The sequence below is a fragment of the Chiloscyllium plagiosum genome, unplaced genomic scaffold (genome assembly GCF_037043375.1).
Source record: "Chiloscyllium plagiosum isolate Xiang-an unplaced genomic scaffold, Cpla_swu_hap1 HiC_scaffold_24, whole genome shotgun sequence".
Taxonomy (NCBI): domain Eukaryota; kingdom Metazoa; phylum Chordata; class Chondrichthyes; order Orectolobiformes; family Hemiscylliidae; genus Chiloscyllium; species Chiloscyllium plagiosum.
Genome location: NW_028270162.1, coordinates 28031538 through 28051653, shown reverse-complemented (window position 1 = coordinate 28051653; position 20116 = coordinate 28031538). Strand labels below are relative to the sequence as shown.

Below are 20116 nucleotides of genomic sequence, written 5' to 3'. Positions count from 1 at the left end.
GGCGAGACTAGAGAAAAATAGTACATTTTCAAAGTTGGGGAGGGAGTGGCCGGCACAGAGAATGTTCACTGAGAGGACTCGGGCTGCGAACAACCACTAGACCGTGTGGCAGGAAAACAAAATGACGGGCCAATTTGGAGCAATGGGACCATTTGACCAAGAGACAGAATATTGGACCCTGCGCACAACGCAGTGAATAAGGTGGCTGAAGACATAATGGTACCGGTTTTCTTGAGTACCAGAGGGAGTAAGACCATGGCGATTGTAAGGAGTCAGGTGCAAACAGAGAAACCTGTATGCCCAGAACAACATGGAATGTTGGAAAGTTAGTTTGCACCAAAGCCATTGATGATCGCGGAATGTTTCTTTATAATGTTTTTATAAATGGGTACTGCACATAGGAGAGTCCATCGCCCAATTTATGGCCACCTTAAAGAGGTTAACAAGTCATTGCGAATTCGGCGGGGTCCTCCAAGATGCCTTGTGTTGGTTTGTGGCCTTCAATATGAAGCCATCCAGTAGAAGCTGCTAGGAAGGACAAACCTGGATTTCAAAACAGGTTTTGAAATTGCGAGATGGAATTGGCTGCCGGTGGAAAAGCAACCCAATGAGTGATGATGCCCTGGGCATAAAGTAGTGGAAATCCGGCAGAGTGCTGTACCAACCATAGAATGCTACCGACATGGCAAGAGCGGCCACAAGAGATCAACGTGTTGGACTTGAGAAGCTCAGTGCTGCCAGTGTAAGTGAGTGTGCCATAATGCCCGAAATAGCTGGGTACAACTAAAGCAAGAGAAGGGGTATCTGAAGGAGATAATTCAGAGGACATGGCACGAGGTACATATCGCCAGCCAGTGAGTAGTCTGGGGGTCAGCACGGTCTGTGGGAGAAGCAGAATGCCCCAAGTTGGCAGAGTTTCAGTTAAACATTCTGTCGGTGTGGAAAGAAGCTGATCATTTCTGGGTTTTTCCCAAATTAGAGGGGAAGACAGTAGAGTTGGAAGTGGATAAGAAGCAGTGATGTCTGAATCAATATTTAGGGAAAAGTTAAAGGCTTTGCCATTGAAGCCTGCCGAGGTTATACTCTGGACATACACAGAACAAGTGGTACCACTGAAGGCCTATGTGTTGGCCACAGTGGAGCTAAGAGAGCAGTGTGCTGAACTGCCTTTGTACATAGTGAAAGGCGACTGCCCTGCGTTATTCAGACACTCCAGGTTACAGAAATTATAGAGAAATTGGGGCATGGTTAATAGGCCAGTGCACTCAAAGATGAGGTTGCAAAAAATTTTGGAAAGATATAAGGACGGCTTCAAGGGGGAAATGAAAGGAGCAGAAATTAAACTTTGTTTGAAGCAGGAGCCTCATTCAAGGTGTCTGAAGGCATGTCCAATACTTTAATGACATAAAGTGGAGGTGGAACTGCAATGGGTGGCGAACCTGGGAGCATTGGAACCATAACCACCAAAAAATAGGTCACTTCAATCATCCCAATCTTAAAAATAGATGGTATGGTGAGGGTTTGTGGTGTCTTTAAGGCCACAGTCAACCTAGCCCTGAGTGTGGATCAATACCCATTTACACACATTGAGGACCTGTTTAGTACTCTGACTGGGGAACAAAATTCTCAAAAATTGATCTGTCGCAGGTTTCTTACAGATGGAGGTCACTAGGGAGTCCCAGCCGCCACTGATGACAGTGACACACAGGGAACTGTTCCACTACAAGTGACTTCCTTTTGGCATCATGTCAGTGCTGGCTCTATTTCAGAGGGATAGACCACATTGTGATGGATTGCCAAGTGTCCGATGTTATCTGGAACCTCCAAAGAGGAGTATTTGGAAAAACCCAGAAGAAACCCTGAAAAGGTTGCAGGAACACAGACTACAAGTAAAAATGGAAAATGCAATTTTTTTTAAGGATGCCATAGAGTACCTGGCCCATGTAATCGATGGCAAAGGACTACACAAGGCTCCCAAGAAGATGGAGGCTATCAGGAATGCTCCAGACCAGAGAATGTGTCTCAACTAAGATCGTTCTTGAGACTTGTGAATTACGATGGCAAGTTCATGGCAGATGTGGCAACCATGCGGCAGCACACCTGCAGAGATGGGCACTGGCTTTGTCAGTCACAGATCGAATACCGACAGGCAGAGAAACATGGCAATGCAGATGCTTTGTTAAAGCTACCACTGCTGGAAAATGAGGGTGTTTCTGACTGGAACCTGAAAACTATGCAGGAAGACAAGGTACCCATGTCAGCAAGGCAGTGCAGAATGTTACTTGGAATGACCCGGTCTCGAGCTGTATCATGGATTTAGTCCTGAGAGGAAGGACTTGTCATAGAACTCACCTAGAATTACCCCCTTACCTGTCCAGGATGTGGGAGTTGTCTCTATCAGATGGTGTTTAATGTGGGGAATGAGATTTGTTATTCAACCCCGTTAAGAGGAAAAATGCTGGAATGTGCACAAGGCAACAGGCAAGGTGCCAATGAAGGAGAGAGCCACGAGCTACTTTCGGCTGAAGGTGGACTCCCAGATTGAGGAGAAAGTGGAATCCTGTAAATCCTGTGCATTAGTAAGGAAGGTGCTGCTGTTTTCACCCCTTCACCCTTGGGAACAGCCTTAAACAACATGACAGCAGATTCACATCAATTTTGCCAGACTAGTAGGTGGAACAGATCCTACTTGTGGTCATGTATGCCCGCTCCAAGTGACTTGAGCTGGTGGGCACAAAGTCAGTATCAGCAGAAGCAACAATATACTGACTGGATGAAATATTTGCCAGGTTTGGGAACTATAAGCAAGTTCTGAGTGACAATGGTCCACAGTTTGTTGTGCAAGTGTAGCTGGAGTCATACATGTGAGATCGGCTCCATATCACCTTGTGATGAACAGCCAGGTGGAGAGATTTGTTCAAACCTTGAAGTTGGCCTTAAAGGCCTCACAAAGGGAGGGGTCACTACAACAGTTAATTAACAAGTTCCTCAGCATGTAGAGGAACCCGCCACACACGATGACCCAGTGCTCACCAGTATCCTTCATCTTCAACTACCAGCTGAGAACCGTGTTTGGCTTACTGTTTGGCCGGAAGAGACCTGACAGATGGTAGAGCGAAATCATGAAAGACAGATGGCCAGAAGGGTAGGAACCTTGCAGTTGAGGTATTCCAATGAGGAGTATTCCGTGTTGGCCCAGAATTAGATGTCTGGGGAAAAATCGATCCCTGTGGTGGGGTGGCTCAAACAGGATTGTTGTCCTATTCGGTATAGACTCGGGATGAACTGGCCTGGAGGAGACACATGAACCAGCTGGTCACTGCACCTCAGCAATGGGGGATGTCCCTCATAACACTGAGCTGGCCAGATGGGGCCAGGGGTGACGACCAAATCATGTGTCTCTGAGCCAGGGCTGACCATACCCAGGGAGGGCCAATAACAGCATCTTAGGGCAATAGCAGCCAATCAGAGGGCTACCAACAGAACAATGTGAGCTGCTGGCAGTCTGGGAGACTACACCAGAAAAGGTTCTTGAGGCAAGGAAATGGTCTGCTAGGAATCGCAATCCTCCTGAGAGACTGATCATGTTTGTGTAAACAACGGAAGAGTCATTTTCTTTTCCATGTTTTTGGAAATATTCCTGACAATATTTATATGTTAGCCACAGTGCTTGTATAATAGTTGTTAGATGTATATATTGGGAAAGGGAAATATGTGTGTAGTTGGTTGTTTCTCCTTTAAGAGAGCAGGTCAGGTGACCTGAAAGCTGGAGATGGCAGGACGCAGTCTAGATCATACTATGGAGCTGAGCAGATGCACAATAAAGTATTCCCTGTTCAGGTTTACCTTCCGTCTACCTCGTGTTCTATTTCTGGTTTGAGTGAACCACAAGCGCAGCAATGCTGAGGATGACATTCCAGCCTATACTGTGAGGGTCTTCCATATTATCATCATCTGCTGTGTCCTGTGGAGTGGGAGGGCCCTTGCAACTAGAGGATTTGAAGAACTCTTTACTGGATGAGGCATTTGTGGAGGAGGGTCAGAACAGACAGGACTGGTCAGTGACTCCCATGTATCGGGGCCTGAGCAATGATTACAAGGGAACAATCCCATTACATGCTTCCTGCAACTGCGATGCTCCAGAAATGCCCGTGCAATAAAGACTTCTGCCTACTTTGACATGACATTCTTCATCTCATCATTACTTATCCCCTTGCCACATCTGAGGAGACTCGGCCTGTTCCTGACACAGACAGAGTGAGGGGTGGGGGGTGCGGGGGAGTGGGAGAGCAGGCTTCAGCTTTAGATAAGACAGCATTCACTGCATCAGCAACCCTAAACCTGTCAATTATTTATTGAAAATGGTGCCAACACCCTTCAACAGCAACGAGGATTTTGTGCAGCTAAACTAAAGGCAAAATACTGCGTACATTGGAAATCAGAAACAAATACAGGAAATGCTGGAGAAACTCAACAGGTCTGGCAGCATCTTGGAGCAACAGAGTTAATGTTTTAAGTCCAATATGCTCTAAGGAAGAATTATAATTCACCTCAAAATGTTAACGCTATTGTTGTCCCCAGATGATGCTGGACCTTGAGGATTTCTAGCACTTTGTGCTTTTATCCCTCATGTAACTTCTTTCTTATTGGAAGTGCTGCCATGGAGTATTTCCCCTGCATTTACGGCTGGAGTGGAGGGCAGTAAGTGAGGGGGCTGCCTTATAGCCTGGGATGACGTTGGCAGCTGTCCTCTAGCTGCCTGAGACTTGAAGGACCCTGCCATGATCCTTCACAGGGCCAGAATCATCACAGCTACTGGAGACATTGTGGTCACTGACAGAGGGACTGAGGAGCCACTGTCCACATTCTGAGCTTTTTGGCTGGTGGACTGCCCTCCCTCCCTGCGGGATGAGGGCATCCCTGGCTAGGCCAGCACTTATTGCCCATCCCACAGGCAGTTAAGAGTAAGCCACATTGTTGTGGATCTGGAGTCACATGTATGACAGACCAGTTAAGGGTGGTAGTTTCCTTCCCTAAAGGGCATTAGTGAATCAGTTGGGCTTGTCTGGCAATCGACAGTGGATTCCATTCCAGCTTATTGAATTCAAATTCCACCATTGGCTGTGGTGGATGCCCAGAACATTATCTGGCTCTCTGGATTGACAGTCCAGCAATAATATAACTAGACCATTGCCTCCCTATCTTCTGGAGCTGGAGGAGGCTATAAGCCTCTGTCCTGTCTAACCTTGCCATTACAGAGAACCAAGGCTATGGGATGCAAGTCTAAACACATTTCCAACATCCATTGACTGTTCTGCTGCCCATGGCTGTCCATTGTCAATCTCTTGATGGCGCTGGCCGCATGTATGTGTATCTGAGACAGAGCAGCACTCACAGCATGGATAGACTTTCCTATAATTCACATGTGGTCATACACAGTTTCTGCATATGCAGCATAGTCTGTCTGGCAAACACCTGAGGCCTGTGATCAGTTTAGTGTGGTCTCTCCCAGTCCTCTGACTGTCAGAGGCCCCAGATGTCACAGCCTTCCTTAGATTGTGAATGAATACCCAACCTCAGACTCATAGAATCATATAGTACAGAAGAGGCCATTTAGCCCATCAATTCTGTACCAAAGAAACACTCCAAATCGACACTAATCCCATTTTCCAGCGCTGGGCCCATAGCCTTGCATTTTGCAACATTTCAAGGGCTCATCCAATAACGTTTTAAAGGTTGCGAGGTTTCCCTCCTCAACTAGTCTCCCAGGCAGTGCATTGCAAATTCCCACCACACTCTGAATTTGTTTTTCCTCAAATTCCCTCCAAATCTCCTGCCTTTCACTTTAAAATGATGCCCCTTTGTATTGATCCTTCAACTAAGGGAAACAGCTGCTTTCTGTTTGCCATGTTCATGCCCCTCACAACTGTATATACCTCAATCAGGTCCCCTCTCTGCTGTAACGAAAATAACCAGCCCCTCCTCCTAGCTAATTAGCTCTGTGTCAGGCAACACTCTGGGTGAAACTCCTCTGCATCCCAAACAGTGCCATCTCATCCTTCCTCTATTATGGTAACCGGAATGGAACACAGTGCTCCAGTGGCTGAACCAGATTCCTGAACAGCTCTAACATAACCTCCTTGCTCTTATAATCTCTGCCATGACTGATATGTATGCTTTCTTAACCACCCTGTCAACCTATCCTGCTGCCTTCAGGGATCTGTGGTCAACTACCTCAAGATCCCTCTGTTCCTCTGAGCTTCCTAGTGTCCTACCTTTCATTGAGTACTCCCCTGTCTTGTGACTTCTTTCAAAGCGCACCACCTCACACTAATCAGGGTTAAATTCTACCTGCCACTGATCTGCCCTCTGACTACTTCATCGATATCCTCCTGTAACCTAAGAAATTCTACAATGTAGGAGTGCACCGGTGGAGGGTGCAGGGGAGTAATGCGACCGTGAACCTTCTGAGGAATTTTCAATCCCCCTCCTCAAAGGTGGGATATAGACCCTTAGATTCTGTGCATGTCCTTCCTCCTGAAGTGTAGAAAGCTGCATGAGACAGCATGACCTAAATAGCTGCCTAGTAAGACTTCACAAGGCCACGTATGTCCTTTGCAGAGCCCTCCACCCTTCTGGTCCATATAAAGCCTTCTCTACCCTATCTGAATGTTGAAACAGTTTGGGGCAGGTCTTATGAATATTTCTGGGCTATGCCAAGCAACCAAATAGTAGAGCGATAGATCCAACAGCACCTAAGTGGGCACCACGGTGGTTAGCACTGCTGCCTCACAGCGCCAGAGACCCGGGTTCAATTACCGCCTCAGGACTGTGTTGAGTTTGCACATTTTCCCCATGTCTGTGTGGGTTTCCTCCGGGTGCTCCGGTTTCCTCCCACAGTCCAAAAATGTGCAGGTTAGGTGAATTGGCCATGCTAAATTGCCCATAGTGTTAGGTGAAGGGGTAAATGTAGGGGAATGGGTCTGAGTGGGTTGCGCTTCGACGGGTCGGTGTGGACTTGTTGGGCCGAAGGGCCTGTTTCCACATTGTAAGTAATATAATCTAATCTAAGTCTTCAGAAAGCAAATGTGGGAATTGTACTGGGGCACTTTTAGGTCCTCTAATGACTTATTCAAGTTGTGACTGATCTCAGAAGTACAAACACCTAACTATATGTTAATGATTCCACCCCCGGGTTTGAAGATAATGGTTCAATGACACTGCTGGTTTATATTTGTTTAATCTCCGTTTATGTATCATATAGAATCAAAAACTAAAGTTACAAAATGTTTGCAATGTCAGGTAATAGTCATGAGCAAGGAATACAGAACTTGAGCAGCTTACCTCATGTGAACCATATTAATGTTCTCATCCTGCAAGCAGCTCTCTGGGTATGTGCTCCACTGCACTTTGTTTATAAGCAGGTTCAATTCAAAGAAAGATTGTGCATCCATAAAGAACCATTCGTGACCTCAGGGCTCTCCAAAGTGCTTTGCAGTTAATGAAGTACTTATGCAGTGTGGTCACTGTTCTTACAGAGGAAACTGCTCTGCCAATTTGCACAGAGCAAATTCTGAAAACAAAAATCAAGATAATATATCAATTGAGATATAAATGTTGGCCATGAAACTGACAAGACTTCCACTTCTGATTGTGCAATCAGATCTTTATGAGGGGGCACTAAGGGCCACAATTTAACATTTCATCTGAAGGAAGCCTCCCCTGATAGTGCGGAATGCAGGATTAACGGTTAACGGTAGGGTTCTTAGTAAGGTGGAGGAGCAGAGGGATCTTGGGGTCTATGTTCATAGCTCTTTGAAAGTTGCCAATCAGGTGGATAGAGCCTGTATGAAGGCCTATGGTGTATTAGCGTTCATTAGCAGAGGGATTGAATTCAAGAGTCGTGGAGGGATGTTGCAGCTGTACAGGACCTTGGTAAGGCCACATTTGGAGTACTGTGTGCAGTTCTGGTTGCCTCATTTTAGGAAAGATGTGGAAACTTTGGAGAAGGTGCAGAGGAGATTTACCAGGATGTTGCCTGGAATGGAGAATAGGTCGTATGAGGATAGGTTGAGAGTGCTAGGCCTTTTCTCATTGGAACGGCGAAGGATGAGGGATGACTTGATAGAGATTTATAAGATGATCAGGGGAATAGATAGAGTAGACAGTCAGAAACTTTTTCCCTGGGTACAACAGAGTGTTACAAGGGGACATAAATTTAAGGTGAAGCGTGGAAGGTATAAGGGGGATGTCAGGGGTAGGTTCTTTACCCAGAGAGTGGTGGGGGCATGGAATGCGCTGTCTGTGGGAGTGGCAGAGTCAGAATCATTGGTGACTTTTAAGCGGCAATTGGATAGGTACATGGATAGGTGCTTAAGTTAGGACAAATGTTCGGCACAACATCGTGGGTCGAAGGGCCTGTTCTGCGCTGTATTGTTCTATGTTCTAACTCTCTCAGTACTGGAACTAAGCTGCCAGCCCTGGTTTATTTGGGCTAAATTCTTTTGAGTGGGACTTAAATCTGCCAACCTCTGGGCTCAGAAAGGAGTGGAGTGTGGTCAGTTAATGTACATTGTCGATATTATCACCAAGCAAATATTAATAATTTCAATATTTGCTATTAGATCAAATATCAAGCCAACTGCTGCTGTGTGCAGAGCAACAGAAGCTAAACATGCTGTTTCAACCTCAATATAGATGTCTAATCTAAGTTTGAAAGCACATTGTGAAAATGACAGCAACTTGATTTATTTGTGTTATAATGTGCAACTTTAACAATGTCTCTTGTGTTAGAGTGTTGAAGCTGCAGGACCCACGAGAAGGACTACCCTGCCTGAAGCTTCACGCGCTTATGATGTGGACCATGCATCTACAGAATGTCTAAACTGGGTAAGTGTTGAGTTATCCCTTTATCAGATAAACAGTAAGAAATTACATGTGAATGGATTAAAATCAACAATGATACAGGACCAGCACTTATCTTCTTTTTGGAGTGTGCTCTTGCTGTTGCTAAAATTAGAGTTTTCTAAAAAAAATGACTGCTTAAAAAAGCACTGTGCTCCTGCAGAGTCTTAGTGTTAGATGCATTGCAGAGTAAGAATTCCTATGTTTGGTACCTGGCCTGTGCTAACTTAGCTATTCTGAACTGGGAATGAGTAGAGTAGCTAGGTTGATTGCAACACTCTGGACCATGAAAAGCTCAAATATGGCACCAAATTATTTTTTACTCCATTAACTCTGGAAGTGACCTTTTATGTATGAGGCATCAGTTGCAGGTGGTTGACATGGAGATAGATGTGGATGATCTTATGAGGTACAACTATGTGGTGTTGGCGTTGGAGATGTTTCTTTGGAAACTTGATGAAAGACGAAATAAAATGTTCAAATTGCAAGCTGTAGGGTGTAGCCTGAGACAACGACCAGGAAATGAATTGGAATTGGTGGCAAGGGGACAGCATTATGAGTGTCAGCTGAAAATACTGGCTTTGATTTTGTACAGAAGTACTCTGGCATGAAGTCTGTTGTTGTGTTGTTTATTATAGAGGAGGCAGTGTGCATGAAATTGCGAAGGAGATGTTGCTGGAGGCTAAAGTCTTTTCAAAATACTTATTTCTTCAAATTATGCTAACTGTACACTTTAACTTAGCATGAGGTGCAGAGTGTTGCTTCTCTCTTCAGAACTCCTCTCTGTCATCATGTGACCTGTTATAGCAACACTGAAAAGTTTTCCTATTTATAGAGTCAAGTGTTAACTCTTTACCCCTCATCTCCCTCAAGTCAAACAGCATGATTGAATATATCCAATCTTCTGTACTAACAACATCAAGCGAGTAGGTGGTGAGGGTAGTTTTTTATCAACATTCATGTAACAACTCATTGTCTGTTCATGGAATATGTTGGAGAGGGGCAGCACATAAATAAGAAGGAGTAACAGGCCAAAGGGATAGTTCAACAAAACACAATACCATTGATGCTGAGATTGTCAAAAAAAAAAGTGCTGGAGAAACTCAGCAGGTCTGGAAGCATCTATACACAGAGTCATTGTTCATATTTCGAGTCTAATAAAAGACTCTTCTTTGAAACTTCGGGGAAGAGATGACGAAGTTCTGAAGAAAAGTCATTTCGAATTCTAAATATTAACTCTGTTTCCTCTCCGCAGATGCTGCCAGACCTACTGAGTTCCTCCAGCATTTTCTGTTTTTAGCTCAAGGATAATTCCTTGGCAGACTCTGGAGCTGAATGAGGTCTACATCTGTAAACTGAGGTGCTTGCTGGATTTTCCTGTCCACCACCTGCATCACCACAGCATAGTTCCAGCAAATGTTCATCCCCTCCCTGCCATCTTAAGTGGCATAGTACTGGTGTTAGAAACAGCAATCAACTGATCACCAGTTTTTCCATATAAGTGGCTGAACATAACTTGGCTTCCTCTATCACATCAGTTCTGATACCAGCAGCCATTTTGGATATTTCGGGTTTCTTTTTTGCGACCTCATATCATAGCCAATTGTACAATCACACATGTCCAATCCATACTTTTTTTTATCAATCAGGCAAATGAACAGAAATGAATACACTGCTCGTGAAGCTGTGCATCCTGTGTTGGATAAGTGCAAAACAATCCTGAACAATCAGATTAACTTTGGTTGGATAAGTGCAAAACAATCCTGAACAATCAGATTAACTTTGGTTGGATAAGTGCAAAACAATCCTGAACAATCAGATTGGTTTTGAATTTTGAATAGTTATTGCTCACATAATTTTCCATTTTGCAAAGCCATTCGATAGATTGTTATCACCATGAGTTAAACAGGACCAGTTTTCTTAGTACTTAATTAGCCTCAAGCCTGTATATTAATGTCTGATTTGAGTAGTCAGAATTATTTCCAGGACGCCACGTTACATGAGATGGCTACGATTGCTTAAAAAAATTATCATAAAAATAAAGCACTATTTTGTTTCAGGCTTTTGGGACTTTGCTGCAAATTACTGAGGCGTGCCTACCAGGCCAGGCAGCTTTTGTGGAGAGAGAAACAGTTGATGTTTCAGGATTATTATGTTCCATGAGATCTGGGAGAAATTAGAAATAGGTTTTAAGCAGGTAAAGTGAGAAAGAGAACAAAAAGGGAAAGCCAGTGTTAAGGTGTAAAACAGGAAAAATTAAACAACAAAAGAAGCGATCATACAGCAAGAATCGTGGGTCAAGAAAATCAACACAAGGTGTGCATGGCTGACTAATGAACAGCTGCTTTGTGAAAGCATTAAATAAAAGAGAAAATGGAGAGTGAAATCAAATCCTGAGAAAAACGAAAGGAAACAAAATGGACGATAGAGATTATGGTCTGAAATTATTGAAGTCAGTGTTGAGTCCAGAAGGCTGTTGAGGGCCTAATTAAGAGGTGAGATTGTTGTTGCCTGAACCTGCGCTAAGCTCCATTGGAACACTGCAGTGGGCCGAGGGCAGTGAGGGAGCCAGGTTGTAGATGTAAAATACTAGGCCCTACTACTAAAGAAGCAGTCATGCAGCAAGAGTTCTGGGTCAAGAAAATCAATACAAGAAAAGCAACACAAGATGTGTGTGGTTGACTGATGAACAGCTGCTTTATGAAAGCATTAAATAAAAGAGAAAATGAAGAGTGAAATCAAATCCTGTGAAAAACGAAAGGAAACAAAATGGAAGACAGAGATTATGGTCTGAAATTGTTGAAGTCAGTGTTGAGTCCAGAAGGCTGTTGAGGGCTTAATTAAGAGGTGAGATTGTTGTGCCTGAACCTGCGCTGAGCTCCATCGGAACACTGCAGTGGGCCGAGGGCAGTGAGGGAGCCAGGTTGTAGATGTAAAATACTAGGCCCTGGGAGGTTCAGGGTCTTGCTTGCAGATTGAATGGAGTTACTCCCACAAAGCAATCAGCTGATCTCTTTTTGTTTCCACTACTTGTAGAGCAGAAACTGTGAGAAGTGAATGCTAGTGAATTGAAATTTGCACAGAAATTACTGTTTCATCCAGAAGGAGAGCTTGTGGTCTTGGACAATGCAGAGAGAGGAGAAACTGCTGAGTTATTCCATGATATTCTGTTTTTATTTCTTTTGCTCAAATGGGACAAGTTGGATAAATCAATTTTAAAGACTGTAACTGTAGTCAGTGGACCTAACCTATTGGAGACCATGATCCTGAAGTCCTGTTCCAGGCTGTGATTGAAATAAAAGATGTGCTGAGTATTCATTTTGTAGGGATTAGACTAAATTTGATCTTGTATCCTCATTCCAAAATGAGCTAGATATGAGGATACTCCTTTTTGTCCTTGTGCTCTTAATAAGAGCGAAATGGTGATTTTAAAAAATTCCTTCTTGGGATGGGTGTGTTATTGGCAAGGTCAGCATTTATCACCCAATCTAGTTGGCCATGGTGTAGGTACATCCATAATGGCGTTAAGAAGCAAGTTCCAAGATTTGGTGCCACTGACAGTAAGGGACCCAGTGCATTCATTATTTCTGCTGTCACTTCTTTTCGAAGGTAACTCATCAGGTCCTGTGGTCTTGTCATATTTTAGTCCCTTAAGCTCCTCCAATATGTCTCTCTAATGATATTGATATCCTTGAGTTCCTCACACTTCTTAGCCCTTGGATTATTCTCTATTTTGGCGTGTAATTTATGTCTTCTACAGTAAAGAAAGGACAGAAAAATGGTTGTTCAGTATCTCTGCCAGTTCCTCATTCCCCATGAGACTTTCTCAGGTGATTTTCCTGAATTTAAAAAAACAACAAAATCTTTCCATCTTAATTTAACCTGTGAAAAAGTAACTGCTCGATGCAATTGTTATTGCTTTTTCTATACTTTATCAAAACAGATTAAATTTTTTCTCTCTCTCCCACCAATGCTTCCATGAATAGCTCAGGAGTCACCTTCAGGAGCGACAATCATAGCCATCCCAATTAACGTGGCATGGCAATAATCCTGACTACACAAATCAGACATTAATATACAGGCTTAAGGCTAATTAAGTGTCACCAAATTTTCGGTATTTGTACTTTGCTTAACATTAAACCAACTACTGTATCAGCATGATTACACCAGGGAAGGTGATAGTGATGCCTCTGGGCTACCTTCTACCCCAAGTATAACAGAACCTGTGGAAGCTTCGTCAGTCTGTACAGCCACCCACAGACGTACCCTGAGAGTGGAAGAGAAACATCTTTGTTTGCGACGGACAGCCAGTGATGATGATGAGTAAGTCAGAACATCAGGCTAATATTCTGGGGGCGTGGGTTCAATTCCCGCCATGCATATTGAAATGTAATTTCAATAAAAACCTGGAACTAAAAGCTAGGTTGACCATTGTTGTAAAATCCCAGCTGGTACAATAATGTTCTTCAGGGAGGGAAATCTGCCATTCTTACCTGGCCTGACCTAAAAGTGTCTCCACTCCCACAGCAATATGGTTGACTCTTCTAATTGTCCATGGCTAAACTGTGGATAAAAAAAAAGCCAACCTTCCTGTTGGCCTCTCCTGTTATTACCATTAAACCAATTTATATAAAAATTTGTATGTGTCTACTGGCTTAGGATTTAGGTTTGGAATTCTCATAGAAGGGATTTCTTCTACAATGACCCAGTCCCCTTAGTGCTGATTTAGTTGGTAAACATTGTCTGCCCTACTCTACCAGCAATCTGGATGGAGACAATGTAAAGGAACTCTCACACTTTATTCTCTCTATAGATGCATTATTCCATCTTGGTGTATTTATCTAGGTGGTTCCTTCTAGTTTCCTTCTCAGATTATTCTGCCAATGTCATGCTTACAATATCACTGACCAATTTATATTGATGCTTTACTCCACATGTAAAATTTTCATGCTCTCTAACACAAGGATACCTCCATTTAGCGATGCCTCACTGATTCCTTCATCGATTTTGAATGTTCTGGAGAACATCCTTCTTTAGTCTGTCTGATGTAAGACATGGATCGCCAAAATGTCCTCCGGTTATTAAAAAAAAACAGACTGAGCACAGTCTACTACAGGATCTTTGTAATCATCATTTATCCTGGTAGATTGTCAGGCTACTGTACATTATTAGCATAAATCTGTGTGAATGGGTCACTGCATTTCAGATTATTTTTAAAAGCTCATATCTTTCCTAATTAGCCATCAAACTTCAATAGATTTCAAAACCCAAAACAATAATAAAAGCTTGATCCACAAAAGATTGCTGCCAGCAGTCTGTTATTTATTGAATTAATGATAGCTAACCATTAGATAACCTTTTGAGGATCCTGTCAGTATACTGCTCACAATAGGAATTTATTTTGTTGAGAATTTAAAAAAACTTTCCTATTGATTTAGAAGCAGGAAATGGAAAGAGCTGTGAATTAATAAATGCCACCTTCTACATTGGTATTTTGGAATTGTTATTGCAAAGTCCGGTATCAGGTTACAGATTTTATCAACAAGTCTTTGTTAAAGATTTTTTCAATGTCATTATATCCACTGGTCCCACAATCTATTCCTGGGATTGTATATAACAAGTAGGTTTGTTCATGAAGTTTTTAAGGCAGCAGCTCAAAATCACAGACTGTTCTTTTGTTTTCTGTCACTAAAATGTTTAATGGGTAGTGGGAATAAAATCGAAGGGGGTGAACATAAAAGTCTTACTGGCAATACTTAATGTTGTGGTCAGAACTCTCATTATAAACCTTCAATCAGATTGTAAGATGGGTGTGTACTTATAATTGCAGAGGTGGTACAGAAGTCTGCCTTTAAGTTGTTTTGAGGTTAATATAGCTTTTGATATCTTCTGTGCCATTTAAGAGATGAAACCATCTGTCATACCTTTGGATTTCAAGGTAGTTTGGTTTATGGAACATGTTTCATTGGATAAGCTTACCTACCACAGGCGTTCCCGAGATTCACATGCCTTCATGACTACAGGCTGTAAAATAACCTATAGCTGCTTGTAAATTCTATCCTGCATCTTTATATGCCTGATCTGAGGAAAGGGTTAGGCTGACTGTAGTGTCCTGTATCTGATACAGTACAAAGCAGACCATAAAGTAGAGGACAGAATACCTATCTGAAACAAAGAGCCCATTAATTACAGATTTGCCATAGATATTTCTAATTTACGGCAATCTCGATTTCAGTGGATTGTGTTTATTGTGCCTGAAAATGAAAGGGACTTTTGCTTTGTACAAAGAATTACGTGATTTGAGAAAAAAAAAGAGATAAAAGAAATGGGCTAATGTTAAGTTTGAGTGAAAAGTAATTGCCTTTGTGCTTAGAATCAGTGAAAGGAACTGCATTGGGAACAGGTTAAAAGAGAAAGAACTGGCAGTCATGGGGCTCATTTGATGGCCTAAAAATGTTGCAATGCATTTCACTACCAATGAAGTTCATTTAAAAGTGTAATCTTAGAGAAACACTGCAATCCCACTGTAGGATATGTTACAACAGGGGGACAACCAGCCAAGCAAATCAGCCTTTCTACCTCTCGATTTGCAACACAGTAAAATTAAAACATCAAAGACCCCCAAATAGTCACCCCAATGGTTCCTAACCAGACTTTAGAATAACCAACCTCAAACTTTGTGAATAATTAATTGCCATCCACCAGTTTTTTTTATATCTTGTACAGAAGACTTAACGATTTATTAGATACACAATAACATCAGCAGAGAGAAAATTAAAGAACACAGTAAGTTGATTAATATCTATGCTTTAAACTCAACATTTGTTTTCAGCTCCATTCATATAAAAGAAAGAGAGACAAACAAATGTATTTAAGGGTTAAATAGAAGAGAAATGACAAAGCTGGTCATATTATGTTAATAACTTTAACAATGCTTCACAATAGTTTCACAGGCGTAAATGTGGACTCCTTGGCTTTGTTTTTCTGAACATTGATCAGGGCCATCTTCTTAGTTCACTCAGGCAAAAGCAGTAGTACTTCTACCTCACCTGTCTACTCTTTGGGCCTTCAGAAGATGGTGTATCAGATTAAGCAGGGAACTTTCAAATCTTCATGCTATCTCAGCATCATTCAAGAACCTTCTCTCAGAAAACATAGTTTAAAAAATACTTCAGTTCTGATCCTGCCCTGATAGACTCTTCACAAGACTTCAATTTCCATTCAACAACCAACATTTACTTGAACATGGGATCTCTTCCAGACTTGCCAGAACCAATTCCTATGAACTGACCTCATTAATAGCCAGCTTCTGTTACCTGTTGAAACACAATGGTCTTCTTGGGGTCACTGTATTTTGGAACATTTTTAATTAAAACTCAGCCTGCAATTAGCCTCCATGCCTCAGAAACAAACAAAGCATGTTTGGTCGATTCTTTTCCTTTTACCATAAGCTGTCCCAAATCTGACAATCATTTCCAGCTCACAATTCAAAATCAATTAAAAGAATGACAATAAAAATAATGGAAAATCAGTGAGGGTTCTCGCAGATGCTTTACAAAGTGAAAGGAAAGTGTGTGCTTGGCAAATACATGATTTAATGGCATTAGTCATCAGTAGTAGATTAGATTAGATTACCTACAGTGTGAAAACAGGCCCTTCGGCCCAACAAGTCCACACCGACCCTCCAAATAATATCACAAGAAAAGAAAAATCAGCAACAAAATAAACAGAAACTCTTCTTTTTTTCAATCCTTGATGATTTATGAGTTTTGCTGGCAAGGAAAACACTTGTTGCCCATCACTAATCACTGTTGAATTGAGTGACCAGTGGCCTACTTCAGAGGGCAGTTTGGAGTCATGACATTGGTTAGGTCTGTAGTCACATGTAGACCAGACAAGGTAGAAACAGAAAATGTTCCAATTCTAAAGGATATTAGTAAACCATATGTTTTTTAAAATATTGTAATTGGTCATTTTAGCAGCTTTGTAAAGCCGTCAGAAATGAAATATAAATTCTACCAGGTGCTGTATTAGAACTGGAACTCAGGTCTACAAAACAGTAGCCTGGACCTCTGGATTATTAATCCAGTGACATTACTGCAATGCCACCATCTCCCCTTAACTTGAATCTATAAAGTGGTGTTAATACAGGCAAGTGTTTCAAGGAACTTACAGCAGCAGGTTGTAGATAAACTATACCTACTCCACTGAGGAAGGACAGATGAGGAGTTGTTGCCAAAAGATTGGTGAGGGGCTCAAGATAATACTGCATCTGAAATATTACAACTACTTACCTAAAAATACAATGTTCTTGGCCACTTCATTCATTGAAACTGCTTTCTACACAATTTAGTTTTCTCTCTAGCAGTTTGATGTAATTCCCCGGAGATAGTTTTCTCAGTAGTTTCATTGGTTCTTCTACTTGATTATCATCAAATGGTGGCTCAGTGGTTAGCACTGCTGCTTTTGATTCCAGGCTAGGATGACTGCCTGGAGTTTGCACATTCTCCTTGTGCCTGTCCGGGTTTCTCCCACAGTCTAAAGATGGGCAGGTTTGGTGGATTGGCCATGCTAAGTTGTGCACAGTATGCAGAGCTGCAGACTAGAGGGGTTAGCCATGGGAAATGCAGGGTTACAGGGATAGTGTAGGGGATGGGTCTGGATAGGATGCTCTTACGAGGGTTTCTTTGGACTCGATGGGCTGAGTGGCCTGCTTCCACACTGTAGAGATTCTTTTCTATGTGAAGGGTGAATTCTCATGAACAAAACCACATTTTAAAGAGTGGATGGGTGGCTGAAGGGTGAAGTGGGAGGGCAGGATTCCATATTCTATTGTTAAGGAAGAAAAAAGCAAGTTGGACACTTTATGGTTCCATTTTCCTTCATGTTTAAAGGATAATTATTGCATCAAAGTGTAGTGTTAGGACACTTTAAAACCTGGGTGCTCCATGGGAAATGGCCTATTGATCAGGAACTTATAGTTTATGAACTGGAAACTCTTTCTACCTTTACCAGGCTGAGGAGATGAACCCTCTCACTATGCTGGAAGAGGTTACCACAGTCGAGAGCAGGCAGGATGTGGCTGTAACGCTAGTAAAGATCTTCCTGGGTCAGGGCCTGGTGGTGCCATTTCTTGACTACCTCAATATGAGAGAAGTGAACAAAACAAGTAAGTACTGAATTATGCAAATGAATGTTTCGGACAGTCTGCGTGTAAGAAGGAGGCTCCACTTTTTGTTTGGTTGTGCTGCCCGTTATTTTTTCTTAATAAGTACAAGAGCAATCACTATTCAAGTATAGTTTGATTGGGTAACTACAGTGTTGATGTTCAATATTTCACACTTCGCCACACGTTATTTTGGGGAATAAATTAGAAAGAAAACGATTGGGAGATCCTTCTGTCTGCCATTTTAGAATCAGATGCAATATTTATGTAATGTCAATGCAGCTCAACAATATCACAAGGTGGTCCTGTTAAACAGTATATTAGACAGTATATCTAATGGATCAAAAAGAAATCATCAGCCTGTTAAACAATTTCATAATGATTTTTCCACATTTTGAGGATGATGAGGTGTGTGAGAGCCATCGAGTGGACAAGATGCATGTAACAATGACCGCTGTAGCCCATGAAGCTTGCTGAGGTGCAATGACAGCTAGAGTCAGTGGTGGCTCTGTGGTGGTGAGGTAATATAAAGAGTGACATTTACCTTTGTAGATCACAGAAGATCGTTAACCTTTTTCCTGCATTGCAGTCCATTATGTTTTACCTAGGGCACTGCACTAACCCTGGCCATGAACTCAGCCCATGCTAGCTGGGTCTGCTGGTGTAGCCTCCTTGCCAGTCTGCAAGAAAAAGGCACTGTGCTTCATCCCACTATGTCATCCATCAGCACCTCCAGGTCACTTCAGAAAGACCAAGGAACCAACTTGCCTCTCTGGGCCATTTCATCAGGGATAATGCTGGAACACCAGAGTGTAAAGTGTAGATCTTGGCTTGCAACTGAAATGTTGTGGAGCTGGGGCCTAAATATGCTACCAGTGCTATGAGAGATTAAATGTCCTGGAAGCAGTGAGCACTCTTGCCTCTCCTGCCATATGATTCCAGGAGATGGTCTTTGAAGATGCCAGTTACCAATAAGCTGAAGTGTGTCACAATGGATGAACTTCATCAGATGTTGCTTTCCACAAGTGTAGTGTAAATACAAGGTGAATCCAGAGTCTAGGCCCAATGTGATACCACTTCAAAGAGGAATGGAACCACTTCATAGGAATCTCACTCCACCTCAAATTAGCACCTGTTTTGCCCTTGAGACCCAAAGTAATCTCACAACATTAGTAACAGTGGAAACCAAAAGCTGCTTTGCATCAATTCTTAACCTGTAATGGGAATGTGCATGAACATTATAATCTGTACAGAATAACCTGACCGTTATAGGCAATTAATCAGGACAGGCATTACAGATTTTATCTGAAATGCATTACAGATTTTATTGTTCAGTCTGTTAGAATCATGTTTACAAAGCTGTCACAGCCAAAGGAAGTGATTTCCAGATCATCAATTCTAACTATTTTAAATTATTCTAATTTAAGGTTATTTCAGTGCAGAGTTGCACCATGTGATTACTGCAAACTAAATCAACATTTTAAAAGGATCCTAATGAAATCCAAAGAAGTTATGAATTTGTTGACTTTTCTAAGGGATTGACTGTTTAACAGTGAATGCCTTCATTCAGAGGGTTGTAAATCTTTGGAATTCTGTAACTTAGGACAAATGATGCTCAAGCTTGAATAATTCAGGGATGAGATCAATAGATTTTTAAACTCTTATGGGAAACAGATGGGAATTAGATGGATCAGTGAATTGAGGCCAAACATCAAATTGAGGGGCAGCACAGTGGCTCAGTGGTCAGCACTGCTGCCTCACAGCACCAGGGTCCCAGGTTCGATTCCAACCTTGGGTGACTGTCTGTGTGGAGTTTGCACGTTCTCCCCGTGTCTGCATGGGTTTCCTCCGGGTGCTCCAGTTTCCTCCCGCAGTCCAAAAATGTGCAGGTTAGGTGAATTGGCCATACTAAATTGCCCATAGTGTTAGCTGCATTAGTCAGAGGGAAATTGGTCTTTGGAGGGTCGGTGCGGACTTGTTGGGCCGAAGGGCCTGTTTCCACGCTGTAGGGAATCTAATCTAATCAGCCACAATCTTACTGAATGG

The 20116-nt window shown here is 42.3% G+C and overlaps 1 protein-coding gene across 2 annotated transcripts in view; it reads left to right on the top strand.

Annotated features, from left to right (window-relative positions):
* The window catches only part of rasal1a (RAS protein activator like 1a (GAP1 like)), a 271746-nt gene that overhangs the window by 147613 nt on the left and 104017 nt on the right, over positions 1-20116 (top strand). For both annotated transcript variants that reach the window (XM_043715652.2, XM_043715650.2), the window contains exons 10-11: positions 8794-8889; positions 17920-18073. In XM_043715652.2, coding sequence (XP_043571587.1) covers positions 8794-8889; positions 17920-18073 — 250 coding nt within the window. The remainder of the gene's footprint in view (positions 1-8793; positions 8890-17919; positions 18074-20116) is intronic.